Source organism: Platichthys flesus, chromosome 13 (genome assembly GCF_949316205.1).
Source record: "Platichthys flesus chromosome 13, fPlaFle2.1, whole genome shotgun sequence".
Lineage (NCBI taxonomy): Eukaryota > Metazoa > Chordata > Actinopteri > Pleuronectiformes > Pleuronectidae > Platichthys > Platichthys flesus.
Window position 1 is genome coordinate 21,917,827 of NC_084957.1, and position 27,987 is coordinate 21,945,813.

At 41.0% G+C, this 27,987-nt stretch overlaps 1 protein-coding gene across 1 annotated transcript; it reads left to right on the forward strand.

Annotated features, from left to right (window-relative positions):
• Positions 1-1,775: 1,775 nt before the first annotated feature.
• Positions 1,776-27,871, forward strand: LOC133967457 (aryl hydrocarbon receptor-like). The gene is made up of 11 exons (XM_062402919.1): positions 1,776-2,240; positions 7,294-7,484; positions 18,315-18,433; positions 19,448-19,537; positions 19,986-20,100; positions 22,072-22,199; positions 22,346-22,548; positions 22,743-22,852; positions 23,843-23,984; positions 24,841-26,494; positions 26,766-27,871. Exons 1-11 carry the CDS (start codon positions 2,182-2,184, stop codon positions 26,838-26,840), a joined length of 2,886 nt encoding a protein of 961 aa, XP_062258903.1. The 5' UTR covers positions 1,776-2,181; the 3' UTR covers positions 26,841-27,871.
• The last annotated feature ends 116 nt before the right edge of the window (positions 27,872-27,987 follow it).

Consider the following 27,987-nt stretch of genomic DNA (forward strand, 5'->3'; position numbering starts at 1 on the left):
TTTATTTTGAAAGGTTAGTCACACTGTTTGGATCATGTCTCTTCCGTTTGATTGACACATGGGTGTGGCTTAATGTATATACCTGGGCAGTCAGATCAGCGGGGGAGAAAGGGGGTTAGTGGCGCCCCTGATTATATTTTCTGTTTACCGTCGTTGTCGTCTACATCATCAAACAACCATGTTTTCATTCATCAATTGTCATTCGGTCTGCAGCAATAAAATGCTCAAACTATGTTCATCACCGGACTTGGATTCATTGTACAACGCGTGATAGCCTGGAGCCCACTTAAGCCTCTTAGCGGCCTTTTATAGGAAAACGGACGCTATATAGTACATTGTAAGTTGAAAAGGCTATAGACATTTTATAATACTATCTATTCGTTCTCTCTCCTGCAGGACAGCCCACAACATACAGCAGGAGTCACAAAGAGAAAAACAAGTAGTCCTGTGACGGATGGTGCTGCAGGTGCTTCATGATGCTGATCTCAACATCACAGAGTCAGGCTGGGATCACGTGACAAAACAGGAGACAATAGATATATTAATGTAATGATATTTTGGGATCTAACTATTTTACCTGAACATGCTCAGTGAGTTCAGTTGAAATATCCTGAATCAGCATAAAGCTCTGCTAGAAATGTTTGCTTGGGTGTAATGCCGGGGAACTGTTTTCGTGCTGTGAGGTTGATGAACCGGTGAACTGTTTGATCAAATACACATAGTGTGTACACTTAGGAAAGAGAGATCAATGACCACCTCTTCCACCATGCAGCAGGTTGCAGGACGCGTGATCACGGCTCGATGGTGACATGACTGAGGACAGCTGCGTTTTCCTTACTCTTTTGTATAATAAATGCGTCAACAGTCTGAATAAGACGCTACCATGTAAACAGCATTTTCAGATTTACCTGAATAAATTCATATTCTCAAAAAACAGTAATTGAATTAAGACACATGTATTATTCTGACCTTAGTCTCTTTATGGAGACACATATATATTTTGATTACATTATAATGTCCTATTACCAACTGCTTGAGGACACATGCCCTTGATCAAGTGTAATGTTGATCAAGTGTAATGTGACATGTCATAATCGACGACATGAAGGGTTTAGTCTATTAGCAACTCATGTTAACGTCATGATCCGATTAAAGTAATGTGTTATTCAGTAAAAGAGCACTGAATATTGGTGTCCATGTAAATGCAGGAACAGAGTCCACAGAACAGCTGTGTCAAGTACTTCAAGAATATTCCCACATACAAGCGATATTCACCATCTTTTATTTAAATCTAAAATTGCATTCGCATCAACTCTGGAATAGGGCTGGGTGGAGATGTGGACAAACATTATACCAACATATATATATATATATATACATATATATATATATATATGACTGAGACTTTCTGCTGAGTGAAGGTTGTGTTTTTTTCTTTCTTACCAGAGAATGACAAACACTAGATAAACAGAAAAACATTGATTATACCTTCTCATTGTGGTTGCACAATGCATGAGCATTATTAAACATTTATGTTTGAGTTTTTGAATATTGATATTGATGAAACTGAATCTGTAATTGATTCTATATACTCTGAAAAGGGTCTGTTGATGGAATATTTGCATTGGCTTAAGCTTGAAATGGCTAAGGGAAATTATAAGGTTTAATTTGACTTCCTTGTGTTTTTGGAAATCTCATCAAAAAGTGTCACTGAGTCCAGTCCACCTTAAATCAACTTTGCCAGACTGTGCGCAACACATTTCCTGAAAACGCCCCGTGAAAGAGAAAAGGCGGAAACTCCAGAGACTCTGAATAATAATAACATAAATAAAAAAAGCTTGTTTATCCAGAGGAGGGACGGACTTCAATTGACTTCTGCGCCCAAAACCTTCTTTTCACTTTCCAAACCTGCACTTTACTTCCTTCAGCAGCAGTGACTCAGTCTCCACCCTCCGCAACAACAACCCCGACCCGGGTCAACCGCTGTGACAGCCCCCGGGATCTGTCAACTCGGCCACAGCAACAGCGGGCGTCCATGAACATGCGAGCCGGAGGAGTCGCTGGCTAAGCGGACACACGACGACGAGGCGCGGCGCGGAGCTCATGGAGGAAGCCCCTGTGGCGCAGGAGTGAAACAAAAACGTGGAGCTAACGTCAAGGTTGGAATATCGAAGTGACACCATGTTGGGGAACACGGGGACTTACGCTAACAAGAAGAGGAAGAAGCCTGTCCTCAAACAGTAAGACGCACAAATGTTATTAATCTTCAAACTTTGCCTCGCATTCTCACTTCCGTCACAGATGGCGGCTGACTTCCCTGCAGTGTATAACTGGCCGTAACATGTGGAAGGGAACGCACACGTGATACCGTGTAACTTGAAACTTGACGTGACTCTTTCAATTGTCACAAAGTTACTTAATGAAAAAGTACCCCCCCAAAAAATGGGTCCGAGTGTTATAATATGATACAATGTTCCTCTGCGTAGGTTTTCGGGGACTATATTAAAGAGGACGTGCGTAAGTGGGATCTGGCGTAAATATGTTGCCCTGGCGCATTAATCACAATCAAGTGGGAGAATCGGCTGCTGCTCTCACGCGATGCTCCGAGGAGGAGGAGGTGGGGTGGGGTGGGGGGGGGGGGGGGGGGGGGCTGCTGCAGAGAATATTATTGTAATGTGATACTGCCTCGCCTTCGTCACTGTGGGATCAGAGCTGGCTGCACGGTGTGTGGTTGTCATCTTACCTTCCTCCACTGCTCAGTCTTTTCTTTTTAATGTTCAGCACAAAGCGAACCAGGAGACAAGTGGAGGGAACTATGAAACTAATACACTTCAGAGGGAAATATGTGGCTTAATAGATCACTTGATCCAAACTGTTAACCACAAAAAAAAAAAATCCCAAAGGGAACAGGCATTGAGGAGGGTATCAAACCCAACCCTGGCAGAATCTTAAATGGATAGTTTACCCCCAAATCAAAATTCCCTCATTATCTACTCACCATTGCTGATGGAGGATTGTGTTTTAAGCTTAAAAACAAGTGCTTGCTCGTTGTGACTGTCTGGTTTGTCTATAAATCTAAGGTCTTAATATTTAACTGAACTTTATTTTATTATAATTCATTCCTCATTTTGTGTGAAACACTTTGTAATCTTGTTTAGATAAGTGGTATACAAATAAAGTTATTATTATTATAAAATGTCTGCAGATGTCCTCGTCCTAGTTACTGCAGCAGTAACTAATCCTGCAATATTCGGCTAGTTAGTTCTGCAACCAGTCATCTCAAGCTAAAGTGAAAAACCTTCTCTCTCCAATATCTTATTTTCAGATCAGTTTCAGGGTTGGTCCTTTGTAAGTTTAGTAAATGTGTTAACTCACTCATCAATGTATTTATATAATCAATGGATATTTGTAGTCTAACTTAGAAGTTCTGATAAACCCTCTGTATATGACAGATGAAGAGTAGACCAGTTGGTATCTACAAATCCAGATGTTATTTCAAGAAAGTGGTGGAGACGGAGTGGAGCTTAAAGTTGATTAAGAATAGGACATTTTTAGTTGAGCCAAACTTTAATACTCAGAGTAAATTGCAAACTTGAGCTATAATAGATAGTCCTGGTGTAAATGTAAACCAAAGGCAACCTCAACCATAGGTCTTTACTAGCTTTAAAATTGACATACAATGATTAATACTATAGTAAACAAACAAAATCAAAGTAAATATTATGCTCAACAAACATATAGCAGTAAATATTCCTTCAAATTATATTTTAAAATGTTGATGCATTGTAAACTAGTTATTATCAATAGGCTGTTCCCAATGTAAAAACTGAAAACACAAAAGTGACCTGGGACTGACGGTCCAGCTGCAGAAAGGCACCACTGAGCCTGGCTGTAAAAGGCTGTGGTCACCACACAGAGGCATTCCATGGCAGATCGGACCGTCCGAATTCTCAGTTTTATTGCCCAGAGGCCTTCTGTGTGTGCTTGCTGTCTCATTCACCATGAACTCTACTACATTATTTTAAAGAGTACCTATTCATTGTAATTTATATGCTGTTTTTCAAAAGAGAACAAGTCCTCTAGTCTTGCAGCAGACTTTTTTTTCGGTTTTCAATTAACGTTGTTTTTGTGCATTTAACAAATTTAAACTAGATTGTATAAAGATGGATGATATGAGAGCTCCCAATCATCTTGATGGCACCCTGTGGCTGGCTGCTGTATAGGTCATAAACCCTGCCTCCTCCATGTGAGCAGATGAGATGTTGACCAAAGTACAAAGAACAGTAAAGGAAGTTGTTATCAGACTGAGGATCAAGTGTTCATAAGTCTGATTAGTTTGGTTTTAATTTATTATTTGATGATATAAAAGGGGTGGGTGGCGGGGGGGACATCCACACCATGACCACCACTGCTCAGACTCCAAATGATGTCATGAGTGCAAGATGGCGCCATCCATGTCGTTGATATTAAGGCCTCACTTTCATAGAGTATGAGGAAGTGGAGATGTGTCATCCATCTTTACAGTATATCAATCTACGATCTCAACCCTCTCCGTGTTCCAGAAAAATGCAGTTTCAAACTGGCAGACATCATTTCATCATAGGATTTATTTATAATGCTGTTGTACTCTTCCAAAATAAACAACAGGAATCGACTGTGATTTATTGCATTTGTCTTTTGCTGGCTTTGCGTGAAACCGCTAACCCACTTTGGGTCAAACTTGTTATTGTTACATTTTTATCTCATTAAAAGGTGAAAGGAATAATTATGTACAATCAGTGCATTATATCTCTATCTCTACGTGCGTGGGGGAGCAGGGAGAAATAATGAGGAAGCAGGATGTTGCTGGCAAGTCAAACCATTGAAACGTCTGATGTCCAACTCCTGTTCACATGTTGAAGTGCCTCTGAGCAAGACACTGAACCTCAAGATAACCCTGATCTGTTTATGAATAGTGATTCACTTTAAACAAGACAACCTTTTGCCACAAACTTGACTCACCCTAAGGAGTTTGTGTTGGAAACTCTTGCATCCAATTCTCCACTGTCTGTCTGTAACCAGATACCCTCATTTCATATCATGCTGTTGTCTCTGTATTGCTCTGAACCTTCACTGGGAAGAGCAAATTTCTGCAATTTAGAGGCTAAGCTAGGCCTCAAAAGATTCCTGAAAACCCACGGTTCAGTTAAAAGCATGATTTTTGAGCCATGGTTTAGTTCATACCTGATCTGACCTGATAACTGCCCCTGCCTCTGCAGGACACTGTTAATAGGAACTGCATTCAAGTGTTATTTTGTGTGTGCTTTCAATTCTATTTATGCCTCTCTTTCTGGAATACTTACTAAGCCAGAGCCTGCTTTTGTAAACTACCTTCCTTCCAAATCAGCAGTCTTTTCATGAACAGCCAAACATCTGTAAATAGAAAGAGCACATTCACTACTTTTTGAGCCGCTGACTCATTCCTCTGGATCTGGCAGACGCTTCATCTCTTTTCAGCAGACAAATATGTGTCAGTGGCATAGCAGCAGACTCAGTGCAACATGTCCTGTCTTACATTTGCGACTGAGGTGTTTGAGTTAATTTCTCATGCTCAGCTCTACTCTTGCTCTATAGATAAGGAATTCCAGTAAATATGAATTGATGAGGTAAAGCATCTTTGTTTCTGTCAATGAACGCCCTGATGTCTGCTGCTCTACCTCGTGATCCATAGCAAATCAAGGTAGAAAAAATGGTTCTGAATGCTGGCTTTTGTCTCCGGTAGGCATTTCTTGAGAGTGAGATCAGTCCTTCTCCATTTCTGGGAAGGTACAGCTAAGATCTGATGACAACAATTGAGTTTTGGTTTGCATTCCCCACACTATTCAGTGGCAGAAGAGGAAATATAACAGCCTGCCATTAACATAGCTTTTAGTAAAGAGAGAAATATACTCAAAGGTGAAAAATTTGCAGCCTGACACGGACGATAGGCTCCATTAGTAACTGACTTGGAGAAGCTGTTGATGTTGAGATTACTCTGAATCTTTCTACGGCTGAAATCAAGTGATTTACTGACGAGAAACCTACCAGACTGATACAGATCACTTATTGGTTCCTCCTTGTAAAGATTTGCTGAGAGGACTCTTGCTTCAGATCTTAATTTGTATCTGCCCCCAAATTTTTGCATAATCTTGCTAACAGCCAACAGGCAATGAAAACATGACCTCATTGGTAGAGGTAATAATATCTGAGGGGGACTTTGACACTCAGTTATTACAATTTATAATTTCTAACCTGTGACTCACTGTTGTGAGAACTTATCACACTCCTCAAACAAACTCCTTGTTGTTCCTGACAGGAATGAGCTTGCATATATACGTTTTGAAGTGGTTAGCTTCCAAAATGTTTCTTCTACATCAATGTGGTGATTATTTATGAATACTTTGACTCTGTTGGGTCTGTGTGTGGTGGAGGAAAGACAGCAGTGGTGTTGTGTTGTCCCAATTGTTCCTTTTTGTTTGTTCCAGGTGTAGCATGTGCATCTGATTTGTGAGAAATGACATACCTCGATTCTGAGTTTGTGTTTTGCACTTCAGCACATAAAGCTGCAGTCATGGTCAAAACTGGGTTTCCGTTTGGATAAGCTACATAAGCAGTCAGTGAAATTACTTAAGGTAATTTGTCCATTTTTCATGCTGGTTCCTGCACAATTTATTCTTAGGCGAAGATGTTTCCCTGAAGAATAAACAATTAGTGGCAGATAAGTATAAACAAAATAGCAGAATCTCATATAAAAAAAAAATTGTAAATGCTATCGTGTTTTTTGTTTTAGCCTTAGAACTTATATCTTTTTTTTGTCGAGCCAAGATTTGTTTGTGTCCCCCAGTAGTTATGTGGGTTTCAATGCTAACATTGCTAAATCATGTCAACCACAATAAAAACTCCCCCCCCCCCATGGTTCTTTAAGCCTTGTAGTTCCTACAAGGATCCTAGCACAAATATGTAGCTATTAAAATGCTGTTTCATGATACTCTTTTCATTCAGCAAGTACATGCAGGTGTGAAAAGACCCTAAAACTAACATGTCAGCTGTTGACGCAGCTGTATTTATTAGTCATTGTTATGAGGGAATTAAGTCTGAAGCTGTTGGTCTCATTGCTGAGAGTAAATACGGAGCATGTTTAATCAAAGTGAGTCGCTCTGCACCTGACAATGGATGCCTGACTTGAATCTTCCATGGTCTTCGATCTTAATTGTCTTCCTCAGCATAATTATGATAAAATTATCTGCCCTGTTTTTTTCTGTATTTGCTCCACAGAAAGAAAGTCACTGAAGGCAATGAGGTTATCAAATCAAACCCTTCAAAGCGACACCGGGATCGGCTGAATGGGGAACTGGACCGCCTCACAGACCTCTTGCCCTTATCTGAGGAGGGTCGCTCTCGTCTGGACAAACTGTCGGTCCTCCGCCTTAGTGTGGGATACCTGAAGGCCAAGAGCTACTTTAAAGGTGAGAAAATACAAGCGAAGTCCACTGTTATGAGAGGATGTCAACCTTGGCCCTGAGTGACAATGGACTTGGACCCGGGACATCAGTGTATTAGGGCAAATCCTACAAGCCCTTCCTTGCATTGCACTAACACTGCTGTCTAGATTGACAGAAGATAACTGCAGAGTAGAGGCTTGTACAATGTTTCTTAGTCTTCCTACATCCCATGTAGGACTGAGGTTTTCATGGAGTAGGTAACAGTTTGCAAAAACAGTGGGCAATTCAAAACAGGAGAAACTAGGCCTTTCAACTGCCCGAACTGGAAGTGATCGGGGAGTAGCTGCACTGGCAGCACCTTTGACAGCCAAGGCAGGAATGATAAGCATGTAGGAATCTGGTTTTAGGAAACAACACATCCTCAGTACTTGAAACCTTTCTCCACCCTCTTCAGTGAACAACAACTACAATAGTCCACATGAAAAAAATGCTGACGGTTCCAATTTTCATTGATGACTGAGTAGACTTGCAGGCACCCAGACTCATGAAATCTGATGAATCATGAGTGTGAGTCAATTATATGTGATTCATGCACATAACATCACCACCTGCAAATGATAGATTTCGGTGAGTTTAACAAACTAGTCATGGTGTTGGCAGATGAGATGTTGAGTAAGTTGATCGGTGCCTCTGACACTGACTTTAAAACGTAGGCATCACGTCTTTGTTGCGTCTTGGTACATTGTCTGTGCATTGTTCAGCCGCTGTGATCTTCTGGCTGTATTGCACAAACAGCACTTAATGTCTCTGTCAATTATTACCCTGGTGATTGGATTAATGACTAGCTTGATCGCCGACAATAAAACTTGGAGACAGGTAATGGCTTCAAAGTACAAAACCTCTCCCAGCAACATGATATTATCAGGACTAGACCCCTTCTTGATTAGTTTGTATTGTCCATGTGGCAACTTTATGATCAGTTTATGAATGGAACATGTACCGTGATGGCATGACAGCAGAATATACAGGGTAAGTATGTTTCCTTTTGGTCGCAGCGACAGAGACAAAGCCGTCAAGCAGCTTATTCTTTTTTTAGAGCTCTGGCTCCAGGTTGTGGATTTCATCAGAGTTGTAATTATAACTTGTTATCAGTCCAAGTAAAACAAAGGCATATAAAATAATGCCTTTGACAAAAAGGGAATATCTCTCCTACTACAGAGTGGCTAAAGCTAGGGCTGCCCGATATTAGGAAATATGCAATAATGTTGTTAAATATGGCGATGACGGAGAGACCCCTGACAGCTCCACAGCCAGGAGAAGGCGCACAGCCTGGCCGCGGTGCCACCAAGTCACCGTTTTCTCTTCATATTCTCTTGTTCCGACATTATTCACTGATGGAAAAAACCATCAATGATCTGAATGTCTTTAATTCATCATGTAGGGCAACAGGGCTCCATCTGATCAGCCAAATATATTGACATGCAGAGAGTGAATACCTGGTGCATGAAACAATTATTTATCACAGGTTTTGTCATCTTTTGCGATACTAAGATTAAGATTAAGATGCATTTATTTGTCCCAAACACATTCACAGACATGCACAGGCACACTCATGCAGGTAGGGAACTTTAACCTCTGCTTTTGACCCATCTGGTGCAGGACACACAGAGCAGTGAGCGACCATGTACGGTGCCCGGGAGCAGATGTTGGGGGAGTAAGGTGCCTTGCTCAGGGGCACTAGACAGGGTAGGGAGAATCCTCTTGGATTTTTGGACAGATCAATCCAGGTTTGTCTTTTTGTTGTTTCTCCGTTGAGTCGAACCAGAGACCTTTTCTGCCCATAGTCCAAGTTTCTGTCACTAGACCACCGCCTCTACGTCTATACTGCCTGTTGATGTCGGAATGTACTAGGGATGCGCTGCCGTAATCTTAAACACTGCCCCCCCCGGTCAAATGTGTAATTACCGAATTTCTCGATGAAAAAATAATTTCATCGAAGAAATTCTTAATGATCAATAAATCGAGCGTCGATTAATTATGCCCATCCCTAGAATGTACATAAGTTTTTCGATATACTGTGCAGCCCTATTTAGAACCAGAAATACCAACAGTTGTCGACTGGAACTATATTATTTTTCAGCCAGTCGTCTTCAACTGGGACGAAAATGGGTCAGACACTGTCTGACATGGGTCTTTATGAGCGGCGGAAACTCAATTAAACAATTAAATGTAATTTTAAACGTTGTCTTGTTTGAAGAAAGAAAATAAATAAATGAACAGATTGCACGTGCGGGTGACTGAAACAACAGTAGAAAGGAAGCTTTACCGGTAATTATGCAATGTAATTGTGCATAATTTTGTGCAAAGGTTTAGCAGTAAATTGTAGCTTAAGTTACAGTTGCAGAATTCTCCTGCATTAAAATGCACTTTAAAAATGAAAAAAGTACTCAAACTTAAAATTCCTTGTGTGAAATGGGCATCACTAAATTATTTAAATTGGCCAAACACAGGGTCTAAAGAACATTCTGCAGGCAGTTTTTGACTCGAAGAACTTTCCTCTTCTTAGTGAAATATTGATGTTCTAAAGATGAGTGTTTTAGTTTGTAATTTGTTGAGGCTTGTTGACCTTTTCAGAAAAATTGCATGGGAACAATTTAATGCAACTATTCCATTGAATAGATTTCATGTTCTAATAATTTCTTTCACGTGGTTTGATCCCTGGCTCCCCCAGTCCACATGCTCTAGGAATTATGTGGTTGCTAAGACTAGGAAAGCTCTTTGTAAAAGGCGGCCTTTAAAGACTTCATGTAAAATATCTGGGGCAAAAGCACACTTTTTCTGTACAATGAATGTATAATGAACAAAAGATAATGTGTTGGCACAACCTTTCTTAAAACTCTGTAATCCAGTGCATTCTGTGAGTTCAGAATTGTGTTGCGTGAGGGTGTGGATTCACTTGGACCCACACATGCTCTTACAGGCAATAAATTGTGAGCCTTTCACCTGTTAGCAGTGGAGTAAATGAACACTATGTGAAGTGTCAACCATGCCAACTGTCTTCTTGCATTTCAAAACACCTAAAGCCAACTTAAGTGTTTTGTAAATCGCTGCTGAAAGCGAAACGTTCCATGCTGCTTTCTCATCTGTTTGTTTGTTGAGTAAACAATGGCAGTCAAAGGAAGTGTGTTGTACATTGTAAGGTGGGATATCGGATTGCAGGGTTGGGTATCTCAGCCAGCATTGGTATCACCTTGTGTATTTCCACTGAGGTGTTGATTTCTTTGAACTTGTTCAGAAATGGACTGTCGTGATTTTTTTACAGCGACTCTTTTAAAAAGACAAAACATTGATCCATGCGACCTTTACGAAGCAGCAAAACGACAGACGTCATACAATTCGTATGTAAAAGATGAAAATAAGTCATGAATAAAGAAAAGTAATGTCACAGGAGTGATGTTCCTGTGGTTCATCCAATGCAACTCCACCACAAACAAGAATAGGTTTCATCAGAGTCATCTGAGGTTGTTGCTCCTGTGTAAATAAGCTTAGGAGTAACTGAAAGTCCTAGTTTTATATTTCACAAGTTTTTATTTTTGTTCTTCAGCACTTCCATTCATCCATCTATTGTTACGAGTGTCTACGAGTTGTAAGAAACAATTAATTTATAAAGTCTCACTTGACAGTTGTGCACAAGCTGCTCAGTGAAGTCTTGAAAGAGGATCAGGGGGGGCGGTGTCATGTGTTGTGGGATGTTTTGTCTTTCAACATCTCCTGTTGTCTTTGTATAGCTGCTGCAGATGGCCAGATACGGTTATGTACCACATGACATAGATTTAGCTTAAGTGTAATTTCCAGAGCAAATTTCAGTTCAACAGAAGATGCAACGTAAAAACCTCTGACAAGGGGGTTATGTTTTTGTTTTTGTTTGTCTATCTGTTAGAATTATGCCAATACTACTGAACCAATTGCCATGACGTTTGTGGGGTATGGGATGGCTCGAGAAAGATAAGTTTTTTTTGCGGACAAATGAGCAAATCTAGCATTGGTTAGATGGGGCATTTTCCTATAGCAAAAGTATGCATCATCCTCCAAGTTTTGATCAAAAACATGTTCACAGGTTGAAGAAATGTAAGGAAAGGAATGAAGACACACAATCTCCCTTGTGGCGAACATGTACAAAATGGTAGTGATAGCACTAAAATAAACTATACATAGACATGATTGCCTGAGTCATTGTCTTATTGCTTTACTTCGGAGAAAAGCCAGTAGTGGAAAGTTGCCGCATAGATTGTAATGTTTTGAGGTGTTAAAGGTCACAGTGCATACATACTCACTGGAGAACAGCAGTTCAAAGTAAAGTTAATAGAACGTTTAGACTCAAACACATGGCAACATACATCAGCTCTTAACTTTCACCTGGTATCAAACACCGTAGATATTCATAACAACTCAGCCTTAATTTTATTTATATTAAGTTGGATAAGAAGAAAGGTTGAGTCGGATGATGGATACAGAGCGTGGGCTGCCTATCTAAACAAGATCACTTAGTTTGACTCTCTGGGGTTATCCCAGTCAAAACATAAGTCAGGGATGGATGTTCAAGTGGGGACATGCCTTAAGGTGGAGATAAAGATCTTATAAACCGTTGAAAAGAAAAAGAGTTAAAGAAAAGATCAAACATAAGCAGGTTTTAGGGGTGCAAGTATGATTCACAGAGCCGATAATGAAACAAGCTATTTAAGTTCTTTGCCATGAAAGCTGGACCGTTGGACTCATAGCGTGACTTCATGAGGCAGCGCTGAATAATTTTGAAAGGCTTGTGGATCACTGTTGCTGACATGTTTGTGTGACGCTGGTAGAAATTTCAGAAAAATGTGGACTGGCTTTCCAAGTCCATTGAAAACATCCAGGGCCTGTTAGCAATCATCGTTGATGTGGTAACACAGTGTTATGTGCTATAATTTAATTTAATATGGTATTTTGGGGGACATCTGAACCATGTACACACAAACACACAGCTGAGTGTAAGAGAAGAAATAAAGAGGTAAGGACAACAATCAGTGCAGGGAAGTCCGGTTTTCTTTGTTATTGAATCCTCAGGGGATCATTATGAGGATATTTTATTTGAAAGATGGGTTTTGCTAATACAAGCCTTTAAAACCTCAACGTAAATCACCTGTCAGTATCACAACATGTGAGAAGAGGACATCATGCCGGGGATGACAGCGCTTGCGTGTCGGCTCTTGATTCATGACTTGCCATTTTGGTGTATCGTGAGAATGCAAGCGACCGCTGGGAGACAGATTTAATCATGTTTTCGTTTTCTTTTTAACAATTTCCATTCTCTGGAAGGTTTGTTTCTGAGTCTCTCCAGCTTTAAACAACAGCATTGAATCCACCCTTCGTACGCAAACCTAATTATTTTCCCCGTGTTGGCCAAAGCCAAACTCGCCCACCGAGTCTTTCTTAGACATTTAGAAAAGTTGTCCCACTCGAAGATCCGACACATAGAGAAATGTGTTACTAAATTTATTTTAGGGCTGTAATTTCCTAATTACAGCCCTAAAATAATAAAATTTTAAGGCTGTAGAAAAAACTCGGGGTCTGCTTTTAGTGTTTTGTGCTACAACACACAAAGCGTTTCAAACCTGCTTTCTGTGGCCGTAAAAAGGGCGTTATGAAAACCTTCCCGCTACTCATCAGAACATGGTCACTAAGACAAGTACAAACATTAATGAAAATAAAAATAATAATGGAAAATATGTTAAGTGCTACAGAAATTATTTGAGAAATAGGATTTCGAAATAACCTGCAATAAACTCTTTCAGGGAGGTTGTGTTATTACTGCGTTTGATTGTTTGTTAGTTTGCAAGATAACCCAAAAGCGATTGAAACGATTTCAACAAAATCTTGCGGAGGTGCGGACCCTGGTATGGTTTTTCGCTCTCTTAAACATTGTAGGATGGGGGTGTTTTTCCACATTAACCCACATTTTTTTGAGAATATCAGTGAATGAATCGTGGAAATGAATTCATAAAGCTGTTTTCAGACATTCACCAAACTCTGGATAATCTCCTGAAATGATCCAGAGGGGCTGAAACTGGGAACGCAAATGTCCGTGTTGCTATGGATATTCTCCGGAGTTTTTCCAGCAGCCCCCCTAGTAAATACTCATACACACAACAAACCATGTGATTTATGTAGTGGAATTCAGAAGTTACATATTTTGCATGCTGTGGCATCCCTCACCTGCATACTCTGAGGATTTCTGTGTTGATTTGACCCAGAGAAGCTCCTGCCACACTCTTCTGATGTGTCAAACTGAGGAACAATTTCTGGTCCCAATTGTGCAGACATTTTCTGAAGTTCATGTCTGTAAACAGCCTTAAGGGGACTATTTTCCTTGACTGAGGTGTTAGCTGTACTACGTGACATTCTAGTTTTATCATAAACTTCCCTTTTTTGTGGTAAACCCCGAAGTTGCTATAGTAATCATCTGTCTTTCCCCTCTTTCTTTTCTACATAACACTCTGGTCCAATCACCATAACAAATTGAGGCTGTTTCGCTACAGTCATTGAAAGCAAACAAGGCGTTAATCAAAAGCCTGATGAAAGGATGAACCTGTGGACTTAGTGACCCAGCTCGTTAGTTGTTACTTGCTGCAAGCCCTCCCCTACCTGCACATCTGCGTGAGAACAGAGATCTCTGTACAGGATCTACTGGAACTAAATGTTTTCAAATCAAGATAATATTCCCCTATGCATTGCTGGCATGCTTTATTCTCGCTCTGAATGTGGCAGGCATCCAATCCGTGACTGCATTTCCTTTTCTCTCTCCTTAGCTTCAGTGTTTATGCGGATACTTCAAAGTAGATATTGTTTTCATAGGTTGTTTTAATTCTGATTCTCAGAGCATTTAAAGATTCTCTTTTTAAAGTTTCAGTTGCATTGAATTCTTTAACCAGTGATTTATATAACACTTTTCTAGACTTGTTGACCACTCAAAGCACTTTACAGTACAGTTTGCCATTCACCCATTCACACACACATTCATACTTTAGCAGCACTTTTTTTTCTATGAGGGGCATTTCAGGGTTCAGCATCTTGCCCAAGGACACCTCTGCATGCAGATGGGAAAGACTGGGATCGGACTGCTGACCTTCTGGTTGGCGGACGACCGCTCTACCCCTCAGCCACAGCCTGAGACACCATGTCCCGATGTCTGTGCATTCATCTCACAAATTCTACTTCTGCTGCTTAAACTTGTTTCTTTGACTAGTGCACATAGAAAGACTCTGCCCCCCCCCCATGGTTCTTTGGTTTTACTTAATTATCCCTCGATGACAAGACATCAACTCATTTAAAGACCGCCTCATCCCCTTTTGTTTACCTGGAGTGAATCTTGTATAAAATAAAAGCATTTCACCAATCCTGAAATCGTCTGTTTTTAGAAACAGGAAGCTAAAGTTTGATGCTGAGACTCTCCTGGTGTCTCGCCGTGGCTTGAAAAAAAAGAATTTGACATTATTGGAGGAAGCATTCAAGTTGACTGTGAAATGTTTTTTATCATTACTGTTGAAAGCTGCAACTGGTTAATCCAACAGTAAAGAATCTACTTTGTTGCTTTTACATGCTGTTGTTTGCCGTTGTCAATACATCACATACTTAACTATCTACGGGTGCATAGAATGCTATCTTGAAAAATCTATCTACATCGTGTACGTTTGCTAGGTTGAGGCAACCAAACGTGAATGGTTAGCTCAAGATTCTAGTTTTCCTTCTGCATATTTCTGGAGTAAGTGTGTAGCATTTTGTGATACAGAAAAATATCATCACTTCAAACCTTTTCTAAACCTAAATCAGAAGGTGGACAAAGTCATGTCAACACAACTGTTTCAGGATTAGCTTGTGCAGTCATCCATTTTATGATAGATGGCAACTTAACAGAAATTCCTTGTTGAATCATAAATCGGGCCAGAACACCTCAATAGTCATACATCTGGCCTCAGTGTCAGAATAAGTGTTTCCTGGCCTGTTGTTGAAACACAGATGCCATAAAATCATATCAATCCTTGATAAAAAACGTGAATACACTCTTCCTGCCGGCGTCTGTGTTTGATGTCAGTGGGAATCTGCGGTTTTCTTCCTGCGCTGCCTCAAACAAACTTACAGGAATGTCTCTGTAGCCTCTGGTCAATCTCGAGTATCACGAAACATCTCTCTCCTGCGGCGTCGTGGAGAACTGTGAGTGCACATGAGGAACTCTGCACAGAACTGTGCCATGAAGTGTTAACACTGTTCACAATAGAAGAAGATGAGGGAGGCAGAACAGAGTCCTCCCCACTGGGGAAGAAAACCAGAATGAAAACAAACAGGCCGCCACAAAGAGGCCCACTCACTCACGCGAATACTTAGCAGAGAAAAAAATATACAACAGAAGTGGGAAGAGTTTGACAGTGTGTAATATTAATTATTCATCATCCCTGCCAGGGATGTTATGTCTTTGTTTAGTTTCCTTGTTAGTCAGTAGGATCACAAAACACCACCAAACTGGAGGGCAGAATGTGCTATTATGGGTCCGAAAAGGATCCAATACACTTTGCTGCAGATCTGATTAAAAAATAAATCCATTTTGTTTTACTTTCTCTGTGCAGAGTTTTGCACAGAATTTTTTTGCATTCAATCTATGTCGTAAGCAGGGGTGCAAGATAGCCCTCACATGCAACAGATTCCTAGCAACAGATTCCTAGTGACAGGTACACAAACTAAAGAGTGAAAGACAACGTCTCACGTCAAAGTAAGAACTACATTCCAATGCTTTTGAATTGCCTACGGTTACATGCACAGCTCTAGCTGAAACTATGAGATCTGACTGCGAGGATGGTAAAAAAAACTTTATGGATGATAGTGCAAGCAAGCCAGAAACACAAAGAGCTTCACAAAGCTATACATTGCAGCAACCAAGCAAAACACAAAGATAGTGCTCTCTAATGTCATTGTTATTGCTTATATTTAAATGCTGGCAGAAAAATGGAGTCTAGATAATGAATGGGAAACACTGCTTTGACATGGTGAGATATGATATTAGACTTCTCAGAGCAACCTGCCAGTCTTTCTGTGTTAGTTGGCAGGATTATGCAAAAACTACTGGAGGGATTCAAAAAACATGGAGGAGGATATGGTAAAGTTGAACTTGTTCAGATGTTATACAGTCAGGGGATCCAGGGTTGCCAGATATTCATTGATTTCCTGAGTAATTCATGGATCTAATGGTAAGAAATCATACATGTTTTGGAGACTGATATGTGAAAATTGGTGCAAATCCACCTAAAAATCTGAGTCTAGTGAATTTAAATGTCGTTTCATTAGAGGACTGTAGGGCCTTGGCGGAGGTATGCATATTCTAGTGTTGAATGTGAAAGAAAGCCTGACAGTTTATTCTTGATGACAGTGTACTGGCTGCACATGCAACTCACAGTTTACTAACAGTAATCACATGCATGGGTTGCGTTGTCAGGCTTGCAGCTTTGCGTGCTGTGGATGTGTGATTGTCAGACCGTGCAGGTCGGTGTTTATGTAAACACTGTGTGAGTTCTGGCGGAGGGGCGTGGAGGGTCTGTGTCAGACGGGAGTGCTCAGGGGCCCCCTCCCTCCTTTTAAGAAGTTGCGTGACAGGACTGGACTGACGTGTTGGGAGAGGCCATATCCTGGGATTTTCCTGTAGTGGCCTTCCAGATAAGAGAAGCACTCTTTGGCGGCTATTGCTTGCAAAAAAAACTCCAGGGACACATGCAGGAGGATCGTATGTGTTTGTGTGTGTATTATTTCTGTGTACGTGTTCTGTGTGTGCGGAAAATGCAGGTTGCCAGAACAGTCGTTTTGCCAGCAATGAGAAAACCTGTTGTTTGGCAAGGCACCAACAAGTGAAGCTTGTGTTTTTTTTTTCTGCGCACTCATGATCTTCAATCTAGATTATTGATAGGTCCTCACAAGGTTTTTTTTAACACTTATCCACAGGATTGTAAAAGTGCAGTCTGCATAGCAAAAGGGATCCGACAAGAACAGAGGAAACACAGTGTGTTGTGCAGTTTGCCATTTAGTGTGGATATACCCTTTAAAATCACACAACGAGCTGTAATGATTCAGGATAACTCTTCACTTGTTCTAGCTCATCATTAACATAAGTGCATGAGTGCTGCCACAGGGACAATTTAACCGACTTTTGTTTGCAGCCGTTGCATCATGTCCAGGCTCATAAATCACAGCATGAGGATGTTTGACAAAGTTATTAATATTAGTGTGAGGCTACCTCCCCCTGGTCTGCCCCCTCTTTCGCTCCAGTTCTCCATCTTGACCTTCAAATGGTGAACGGTAGTTGATGATGGACATTCAAGGCTCCCGCCCAGGCACCTTACAGCTCAAGTTAACAAATAAAGTCAACCGATGGCAATAATCTACTTAAAAATAGATGTAAAATGAATGCAAGTGGTGTCTAACGAGGCATTTTAAGTGCATTTACAAGTGTGATTGATGAATGACCCTCTAAAACTTATTCATTAAATATTAATTATGTTATTATGACATCATCATTACATAATTTACCCCATATGATGACATATAACCCCCCCCCCCCAAAGTTTGCTGAAATTCCATCAATGAGTTGTTAAGCTATTTTGTACATGCACATACATACAAACATCTACAAATGTCTGTCCCGTGTGCAGGGGGAAAACTTTGCTTCACTCACACAGGGTTGATATGGTTGAAACCTACAATACATTCTTAAAACCTACAACCTTTATAAAAATATTGCCACTGCTGATTTAGTCTTCTCTGTTTTGTCTCTGTGTGCAGCCATCATGAAGAACAGCAGCAGCAGCAGTCTACAGATTCCTGGGCTGAACGGGCAGAACGGACAGAAAGGGAACAACATGAACACCACAGGCTTCTCCGAGGGCGACCTGCTACTCCAGGTATGACTCAGGAATAAGTTAACATTGAGGGGATAACTGCCATTTAAACCCAACTATAAATTATCTGAAAGTGCATTATTTATTTGTCATACATTTATTAAAATCCCACACAAAGGTCCCAGCGAGCAAAGAGCAGGAACTCACTTATCACAGGAGCAGAAAACCAGAGATAATGAATTAAACCATGAAACTCTCGTATTTAAATGAATATTCAATACCGAAACAGCACGAGGCGAACAGGTGCAGCAATGCACAGTCATACTTTGTTTAATGTGCGTTTGCCATTTTGTGTATTAGAGCTAATCCAGGTGGATCCGTCAAGGAGGAAGTTATGACAGGTGACGCTGCTCGTCTCAGGGCCTGTTGTCAAAACCCAGCCATGCTTTGTGGCTTTTGTCAAAACCGGTGGATGTCCAGTTCCCTGCACCTTGTTATCTGAGGCTCAGCTGTCAGTTCCAGTTTAGAACTTTGACCTGTGTGATGATCAGAACAGGCAGTGATTATGTAACAGAAAGGACTTGAAGAAGCAGGAGCCGTCATTTTAGATGATGAAAAACCATTCGGACTGTTTGACCCCTTGTCCTTTAAAATGAAAAAACATTTACTTTGAATAGATAGGGAAGTAACTGTATCAATACTAAAAACAAATCAATACCTATATGTGTCTTTTTGTGGTTTGGATCTGTAAATTCCATAAAATGTATTCTTCATGGTCACATGACCCAAGTTGGGGGAATTTTATTTCGGTACTGTCAGCAACACAAAGTAACCACACAATAAATCATCCTGACAACATTCTTACAGACAATTAAGGTCAAACCACCATCAATCACTAACTTATAGAGCTGCTTCTGTCATAATAAGGTTTTTATATATAAATTTGATGTGGTGGTGAATGATTATATTGGACATCCATGTGTCCTGTCTATGTGGATACGTCTGATTGGTCTATATGTCAGTTGAATACCTGTCATGTACAGTTTACATGTGTTTAACTATCTGTTTCCTGTGCAGGCGTTGAATGGGTTTGTGATCGTAGTCACATCGGAGGGTTTGGTGTTTTATGCCTCTCCCACAATCAAGGAATACCTTGGCTTTCATCAGGTGAGCGGGCGTCTCCTTAAGATGCACAAGTATTCTAGTGACAAAAACGTATCATTTGAAAGTTCACTGTTAAAAGTACTAACAAGTGCCTCATGCAGCATTAGTTCAATATTTCACTGAGTTATCCAATTTAATATCATTGTTGTGTTACTCTGGATTCCCCTTATTGGGTGAAGACGTGAAGTTTGAAGTCCTTAGACTTTTAATAAAAATGGACGAAACGTCTCCACTTCCTCCCTCTGTTAAAAAGTTAAGACAAAATATCTCAGGAAGCAGCACTACGGATGTCATTTGGTGCAACATTAGCATTCTTGCTGTAAGGGTCAGCAAGAATGTAGCAATTGCTAATGTTGTTCTCCCATAGGAGGTGGAGCCATAAGTGTTACATACCTCACATCTATAAATCTCTTCTGATGTGGTTAAAGTTTTTCCTCTCTACTGCCAACAGTCAGATGTGGTTCACCAGAGTGTCTTCGATCTCATCCACACTGACGACCGAGACATGTTCAGACAGCAGCTGCACTTCGCCCTGAACCCACCACCAATCAGCACGGCAGGAAATGGTGTGTGTGACGAAATTTGTTCTAAGTTATAAGCGTGAGTCCAGTCTGCACATCTCTGTGTGAAGACGACTTCAGTCAGAGGTTCTTGGTTGTGATGTGTACAATCTCCATGTTCTTATCTTCTTATCAATGAATATTGAGCCAAAACATGTATTGACTGACTGCACCATCCTCCTCAGGGCATATCATCAGAATCCTTTAATAGTCCCACAGTGGGAAACAGCAGCGCAAGCACAATGCAACAAGAGCAAAAGAAAATAACAAAACATCATATTAAGAAACAAAAACAACAATGAGCAAAAAAAGTATAATAGTAAATAAGTAAATAAATAGTAAATAGTAGAACAACTAAATAATTAAATTAAATAATTAAATTAAATAATTAAATAATTAAACTAAATAATTAAATAAATTCCACAAATTTCACAAATTGTGTTGTGTGTTCAATGAGATCACAGCTGGTTGTACAGTCTGACTGCAGCACGAAGGAAGGACCTCTCCCTCACACACCGGGGATGAATCAACAGGTGGCTGAAGGAGCTGTTTAGAGCTGCCAGGGTGTCCCGCATGGGGTGGGAGGAGTTGGCCATCAGGGAGGATAGCTTAGCAACCATCCTCCTGTCTCCTACCACCTCCACCGTATCCAGTGTACAACCCAGCACACTGCTGGCCTTCCTGATGAGCTTGTTAAGTCTCTTCCTGTCGGCTGTCGAGATGCTGCCACTCCAAAGAAGATGGCTGATCCCACTCCTGAGGACCAAAAGACCTCAGACTCCTTAGCAGATAGAGTCTGCTCTGACCCTTCTTATACAGATAGCCTGTGTGTGATCAGTCCAGTCCAGTTTATTGTTCAGGTGAACACCCAGGTATTTATAAGATCTCACAATGTCAATGTCCTTTCCCTGGAAGTCCACCACCAGCTCCTTGGTCTGTCCAGAGTTAATCTGGAGGCAGTTCCGCTGGCACCATGTTATGAAGTCCTGGTTCAGTTCTCTGTACTCCCTGTCATCACCAGCGGAAATGAGGCCGACGATTGCAGAGTCGTCAGAGAACCTTTGCAGGTAGCAGTTAGTGGAGTTGTATAAGAGGTCCGAGGTGTAGATGGTGAAGAGGAATGGAGCTAGAACGGTTCCTTGTGGGGCCCCCGTGCTGCAGGACACCAGGTCAGACTCACACCCCTGTATCCGCACATACTGTGGACGGTTGGTGAGGTAGTCCAGGATCCATGCGGTGAGGTGGTGGTCCACTCTGGTCTGCTCCAGCTTGTCCCCCTATAGGCATGTCAGTTGGTATATTAGGTGTCCTATCCCTGTATTAAGGGGGCTTGGCCTGTACGGTGGTCAGCAAGAATGTATTTTGACATAGATACAGTATAAGGAAAATTCTGTTAAGACTGCCCGGACTGTCAACTCACAAAAAATCACACTTTTTAACGTGATGACTCTCTCCAGCAAAACATTTATTACAAATGATTTCATCCTACAAATCTGGACTTTATATTTTCAACAGAGTCTTTCTTACTTCCTAATGACAGCAGCCAGCTCATTGAAGTATGTCCTCCTCTCTGATAAAGCTGCCCCGTTGTGAGCGGTTAATCAAACAAAATTCGAATTTAAACTCAAATTTTAACTTCCAACAAACAGTGGATTTCTGTCAGAGTTCTCCAATGTCTTATCTGGCCATTCAAATACTGCCATCTACTGGATACCTGTCAGAACACATGAAGCCTGTTGTCAGAAATCTTGGCCCGTTAGACTGCAACTTGAGCTTCGAACAGCCCATAACAAAACTTGTGCAAACATTTGTATCTACTGAGAGATGTTGTTAGAATTCAACTGATGTTAAGTTTGAAAGATATTCCTATTACTTAATCTTAATGTGTTTTTTTTCTTTGTGTTTTATCTGATTGCTTTGATTAAGTGCTGTATGAATAATGACAAATATGATTATGATTATTATCTTTGTTCTCAGGCTTGCAGAGCTCTGGTAACACAGAGAGTTACAGTCCTGAGCACCTTCCTCCAGAGAACTCGTCCATCCTGGAGCGGAGCTTTGTGTGTCGCTTCCGCTGCCTCCTGGACAACTCGTCCGGCTTTCTGGTTAATACAATATTTGTCTTAAACTGAACAAAAGTAGCCAATAATGAAGGGTAGTGGTGGATTACTACATTTTCTTAAATCTGATGCAGTCATTATGAAATATTGAAGGCCAGTTCAACATACCAAAACTTGATTCTCTCAACCAGGCGTTGAAGTTCCAGGGGAGACTGAAGTTCCTCCACGGTCAGAGTGTTGTGAAGGACAATAGGACGTGCAACCACCCGCAGCTGGCTCTGTTCAGCATTGCAATGCCTGTTCAGTCCCCGTCCATCGTGGAGATCCGAGCTAAGATGATTCTGTTTCAAACCAAACACCAGCTGGACTTCACGCCCATGGGCATTGACAGCAGGTGCAGCAAATTCCTCCACTCTTCTTTTTTTAAGTTTTCTCTTTCTTTCTCATGGCAGGTAATTGTTTGGATTTTAGATAAATGGAATACATCAGGCAGCTTCTCAGGCTTTAATTTCGATCAACTGGACTGCAGATTGTTTTATTTTCTTGTAACGCAGCAGAACAAAACTTATGTTTTCTGTCTTTCTCCAGGGGGAAAATAATCCTGGGCTACTCAGAGACTGAACTGTGTATGAAAGGCTCCGGCTACCAATTCATCCACGCAGCTGATATGATGCACTGCGCTGACAGACACATGCGCAGTATGTTGGCAGTTTGAGCTTTGATAGGGAGACATATTCATTTCTATTTGTTTTATTACTGTAAAAGGTTAACCTACTCTAATGTTCACTTTCCGCAGACTGTTGGTTTTAGCTCCTGTCTCTTAAAAGCCTACTTCTTGATAAAACCCAGTTTGCTCTGATTGGCCAACTGCTACCACTCTGTTGTAATTGGTCAACTGCTTGGTGGGGGGGTGTCAGATAAGGCATGAGCGGACTTTGAACTTTAAATATTTATTATAATTTTTATGATATAAAAACAATGTATAAAGCTGCTTTCATACATGCACCGGACTGCGCAGATCCTCCGTTATTTCTATGGAGGAGTAGCATGTGTGAACGCAAATGTCCGAGTGAGAAGCTCCTTATTTTCTACAGACTTTATCCTCCTGGCCCCCTAGTATAACGTCTGTTGAAATCCAGGAAAAGTTGATCTATGAACACAGCAGGGGATTAACCGCAAATGAGTGTGTGTGTGTGTGGGGGGGGGGTGATGTACGCAAAAATAAAAATAACAAAAATAAAACATAGCTCCCGGTGAAAAATCAGTGACAAACGAAGAAGACTGCATTAATACATCACTTCCTGCTTCCGTCTGCTGAACCCTACTGCTCCACCTCTCACTTGAAAAAACATCATATGTCTCATTTGACGTTGTTTGTTTTTAATGAAAGAATCAGGAATCAAAGTTGTCAAGTTTTATTTATCTGTTTTTTATTGTCATTAGAGACGTTTTCCAAAATATTCTGGTTGTAGTATGATGCACAATTAAAAAAGAATTGTTAATTGAACAATAATAATTATTATGAACCAGAATACTGTACTGTAACCAAACAGAGATCACACTTTTGTCCACATGAGACACCACTTCAACTTCTGTCCAATTTGTTTGTGTTAGGCTCAAAGTTGTTATGAGTTGTTTCCTGCTATCACATTGTTAATCTCTTATTGTGCGTGCTGTTTCCATCACAGTGATTAAAACAGGAGAGAGCGGACTCACTGTCTTCAGGCTCCTCAGTAAGTCAAACAGCTGGGTGTGGGTGAAGTCCAATGCAAAGCTGATCTTCAAAGAAGGACGACCAGAATTCATCATCTGCTATCAGAAAGCTTTAGTGTAAGTGTTTTTTCTATTGGTCGACCCATTAGACATATTCAGACCTGGTGTTAACATCCGTCCTGAGGGTTTTGGTCACAGTCGGACAGTTCTAAATTCAGGTGGGATCCCACCAAAGAGATCTGAGCTCTGATCACTTTCAGAGGGGGTCTTGGACCAAGGTGGTCTTTAAGCTGCATGAACACAAATGTTTACTCATCTCAAATGAGTATTATCTAGAGCTTGACTAATTTATCGTTCAAGCCATGAAAATCAGTTGATATGAGCCTTTCCAAGAAGGATCCGGATCAGCGTTTAATTAGCAAAAAATGCATCAATATGAAAACTTCAGTTTTACAGAATAAATGATGCAGAAAACATTCATATTTACATTAACAAAAATCAAGTTAGATAAAAAATTATATTTATAGATTTTTATAATAAAGTTTATCGGTAAACTATAAAATATCAAGACTCATATATGTTTTCTTGTTATGGGTATTGCATATAGACATCTTGCGAACAAAATTGTATATATATATATATATGTGTTTATATATTGTAGCTGAGTAAAAATTTAAGAATTTGCTCTCACCGTAAGAACTGACGTACATGTTTATTTCCATATAGAGCTGAGAAGTGAGATTCAATCACAAGGGTCGCAGGAGACTCATTTGACTGCCAGCTGTCTGCTGAGAACTGCAAACTTACTGCAAACTTGCTGAGTTTGATACAGACTCGCTGCCTACTTGTGATCAGATCTCTCAGGACAGATCTTAAAACAGGGTCTGAACGCGGCCTCGGTTACTAAAATTATAATTTTATTAACACCTGAGACTGGTTTGTGTTCTTTAATATAACATTTGGTCTCTTCCAGCAACAATGAGGGTGAGGACTATTTGCGTGAAAGGAGCCTGCAGCTTCCCTTCAGCCTCACCAGAGGAGAGGCCATCCTCTACAACACCGGCCCCACTGTGGACGTCACGGCCTCTCAGTTCAATAAAATGTTCAGCAACACGGACATAATCAAGGACAAGGCGCCCCGCTCTTTGCTGGATTGCTTCTTGAGACAGGATGAAACGGCGTACATCCAGACAGTGGAGCCGCCCTTACCTGTGGACCAGGTTTTCAAGGAGAGCCGCGCTCTTGTCAACATTCCCAGTGATGTGTGGCAGGAAAACAGGGCCCTGGTCAATACAGACCCTGTTGCTGTGAAAGCAGAGGCCAAGCAGTCTGTGATGGCTTTGATCAACAACTTTGAAAAAATGGCTCAAAGTGGGGACTTCAGTGCAGCACTGCAGAATCTGGAGGTGGGCAACGCTGAGCTGATGGAGTTGGAAAACCCGCTCAAGAGATTGGGTCAGGACGAGGATCAGCCAAACAACATCAGCTCTGAGCTGGACAGCATCCTCACAAATGACATATTTGACTACATTGACAGGGTTCTGTTGCAGGAGAAGGGAGGCGATGGTCCCAGCAGCCTCTGCAATAATCTGCAGGAGCCCTTCAGTGACGCTGCTCTGTTCTCAGCCACTCAGCTCTGTGAGGCACAGTTGTTTAATACACAGAGTCCTCTTCATACCTACTCTCCAAATAATGGACTCTACACTCACCAGCAGGATCCAGGGCAGATCTTATCAGACCCTGCACAGATCCTCAACAGCACCAACAAACTCTCACACCAAGGTCCCCTCATTGCTGCGGCTGACACCAACCTACCGCCTCTTCAACAGCTGCAGCTCAAGGACATTTTCAGCCCGTCGATAGAGCTCCCAGATCTTGTTGTTCCTGATGCCCCAGCCTCATTCCAGTCCTGCGGGCAGGTGCCCATCATGGGAGGGGAACAAAGGGTCCCTGCTCAGACACCGTTCCTGCCGAACAATTTCTCGGCTCCTGCGATGGCAGGGAATGAACACATGCTGCAGAGCTCAGTTAAACAACCAAAGAACATAGCAACTGGTGTGATGGACATTTTGCCACAACTGATTCCCTGCAATGACTTAAGTTCCTCTACCACACAGATCATTCCCATTCCCTTTGCTGCAGCATGTCTGCAGGGAAGTTCCCCCTTTGAAATGCACACAGTTCAGCAGTGGCCACAGGGTCAGCAGCAGATGCTGCCTCAGTCTGGCATCATGCAGAACGGACATCAGCTGATGCAAGACTGTCATGGCCAAACTTCTGAAAGCCAAACAGTTGCGCACAGTGGTCTATGGCCCAGGCGAGTTACCGGACTGAACCACTCTCTACAAGGCGGGATGGCATGTGGACAGGCAGTTACTCACAGCAGCTGCATGTTTGAGCAGCACATTTCCTCCAGTCCAGCAGTGGGCGACATGCTGGCGATATCTGGGTCTTCAGGCCTGAGGCAAACAGGAGTGACGCTGGATCCAAGTCCTCTTCAAGGCTCCTGCTGCTTCCAGTGGAGCCGCAGTGAACCAGTGGTGGGAGCATCGACCATCAACCATGTGAACGGCAACATCCCGTCAGAGCACATTCAGCACTACCAGGAAAACCACAGGCAGACACAGGTAAAAATGTGTGTGGATGTTTGTGGTATATTTATTCATTATCAAATATCCTTGAATGGAATACATTATAAAAGATTATTGTCAGGATGTAATTAAATGGAGTGTTTATTATTTTTATTTTATGCAAAATTATTTTGGAATTGATTAATCAGATGATGTTTAAGAATGCCGTACATAATATATAAAGCAAAGAGTTTTGAGAAGTTGGAATATTTATTACTTTTGAAATTGCTAATATTAATGTTTGCTCCTCTTCTGCCATCCTCCTCAGGATGAAAAACTCTCGTCTGAACTCAATGGGATCTTTGCGGCTCCTCCCCATGATGTAGCCATGTACTCGGCGTAGTCTTGGAAAACACGGTGCCTGTGTCATTGCTTTTAATGCTTACCCTCCTGTTTTGTATCACTTTCTATTATATTTACTGTGTCCACTCTCATGTTTGTCAGTTTCTATTGAAGATACACTTAAAAAAATAACGATAATGAAATTATTAAAATGAAGTATAAAGCCGAAAGTGCCTGTACCAGAATGGAACTTTACCCAGTTAGTAAGCTGGGTCGGGGGAGGCCTAAAAATGTTTTTACAAGGCAAACAATGCTCGTGTCCACAGATTTCCCAGATTTAAATTCATGAAACAGTCAGAATGTGATTTTTTTATATATACATATACACAGCTGTACCACCATCATCCTTATCACTACAGATGAAATCATCTGTATATTTGAAATGAAATGCTTAAAATGGCCGATGTAAGTATATAAATACAATATTGTAAGCTAATGTATTTTATATATGCTTCAATAGAAGGGCTGATTACTTGTGTTTATCTGTGTTCAGTGTAAATGTGCACGAATCTCAACATTCAAGACCACGATTTAACGAGTAGAGGAAACAAAATCACAATTAACCAAAATGACATCTGTCATATTCGGTCTTCTTTCTGCTGCTGCTGCTGCTGTCAGGGATGGAAACGTCTTTATATTCATATTCACCACACTACAAAAAGACATGGCAGCTTAACCACGTATATCCCGCTGAATTTTGGGAAATCACTCAGTATCTCACCTTCCATTAAGATTCTGTTTTGTGGTTTCAAACCTTAATGTCTGAGGACACTTAATGAATTGTCTTTGATGTCGGGCTTTGATACGGACTCACCCCCTCGGATTAAAAAACAAACCTGGAGCCAAATGATTTCTTCACAGCTGTATTCATATTTTTAAATATGTGCCTAGGCAGTCGCCATAATGTCCTTTATTTGTACAATAACTTTTCAGTTTATTTAGCCAAGTAGTAGAATTATCTATATCATAATACAATATGTGTATTAATTATGTAACAGCCTTTTTACTGATAAATGTTTGTTATGATTGAAACTGTGTTTGACACTCTTCCTTTTGAAGTCAAGTTAAAGTGTGTTTGTGCGTGCGTTTGTGCTTGCACAAACGCATGCCTAGAAATGTCTCACTCTTTGTGTTAGGTAAAAACAAAA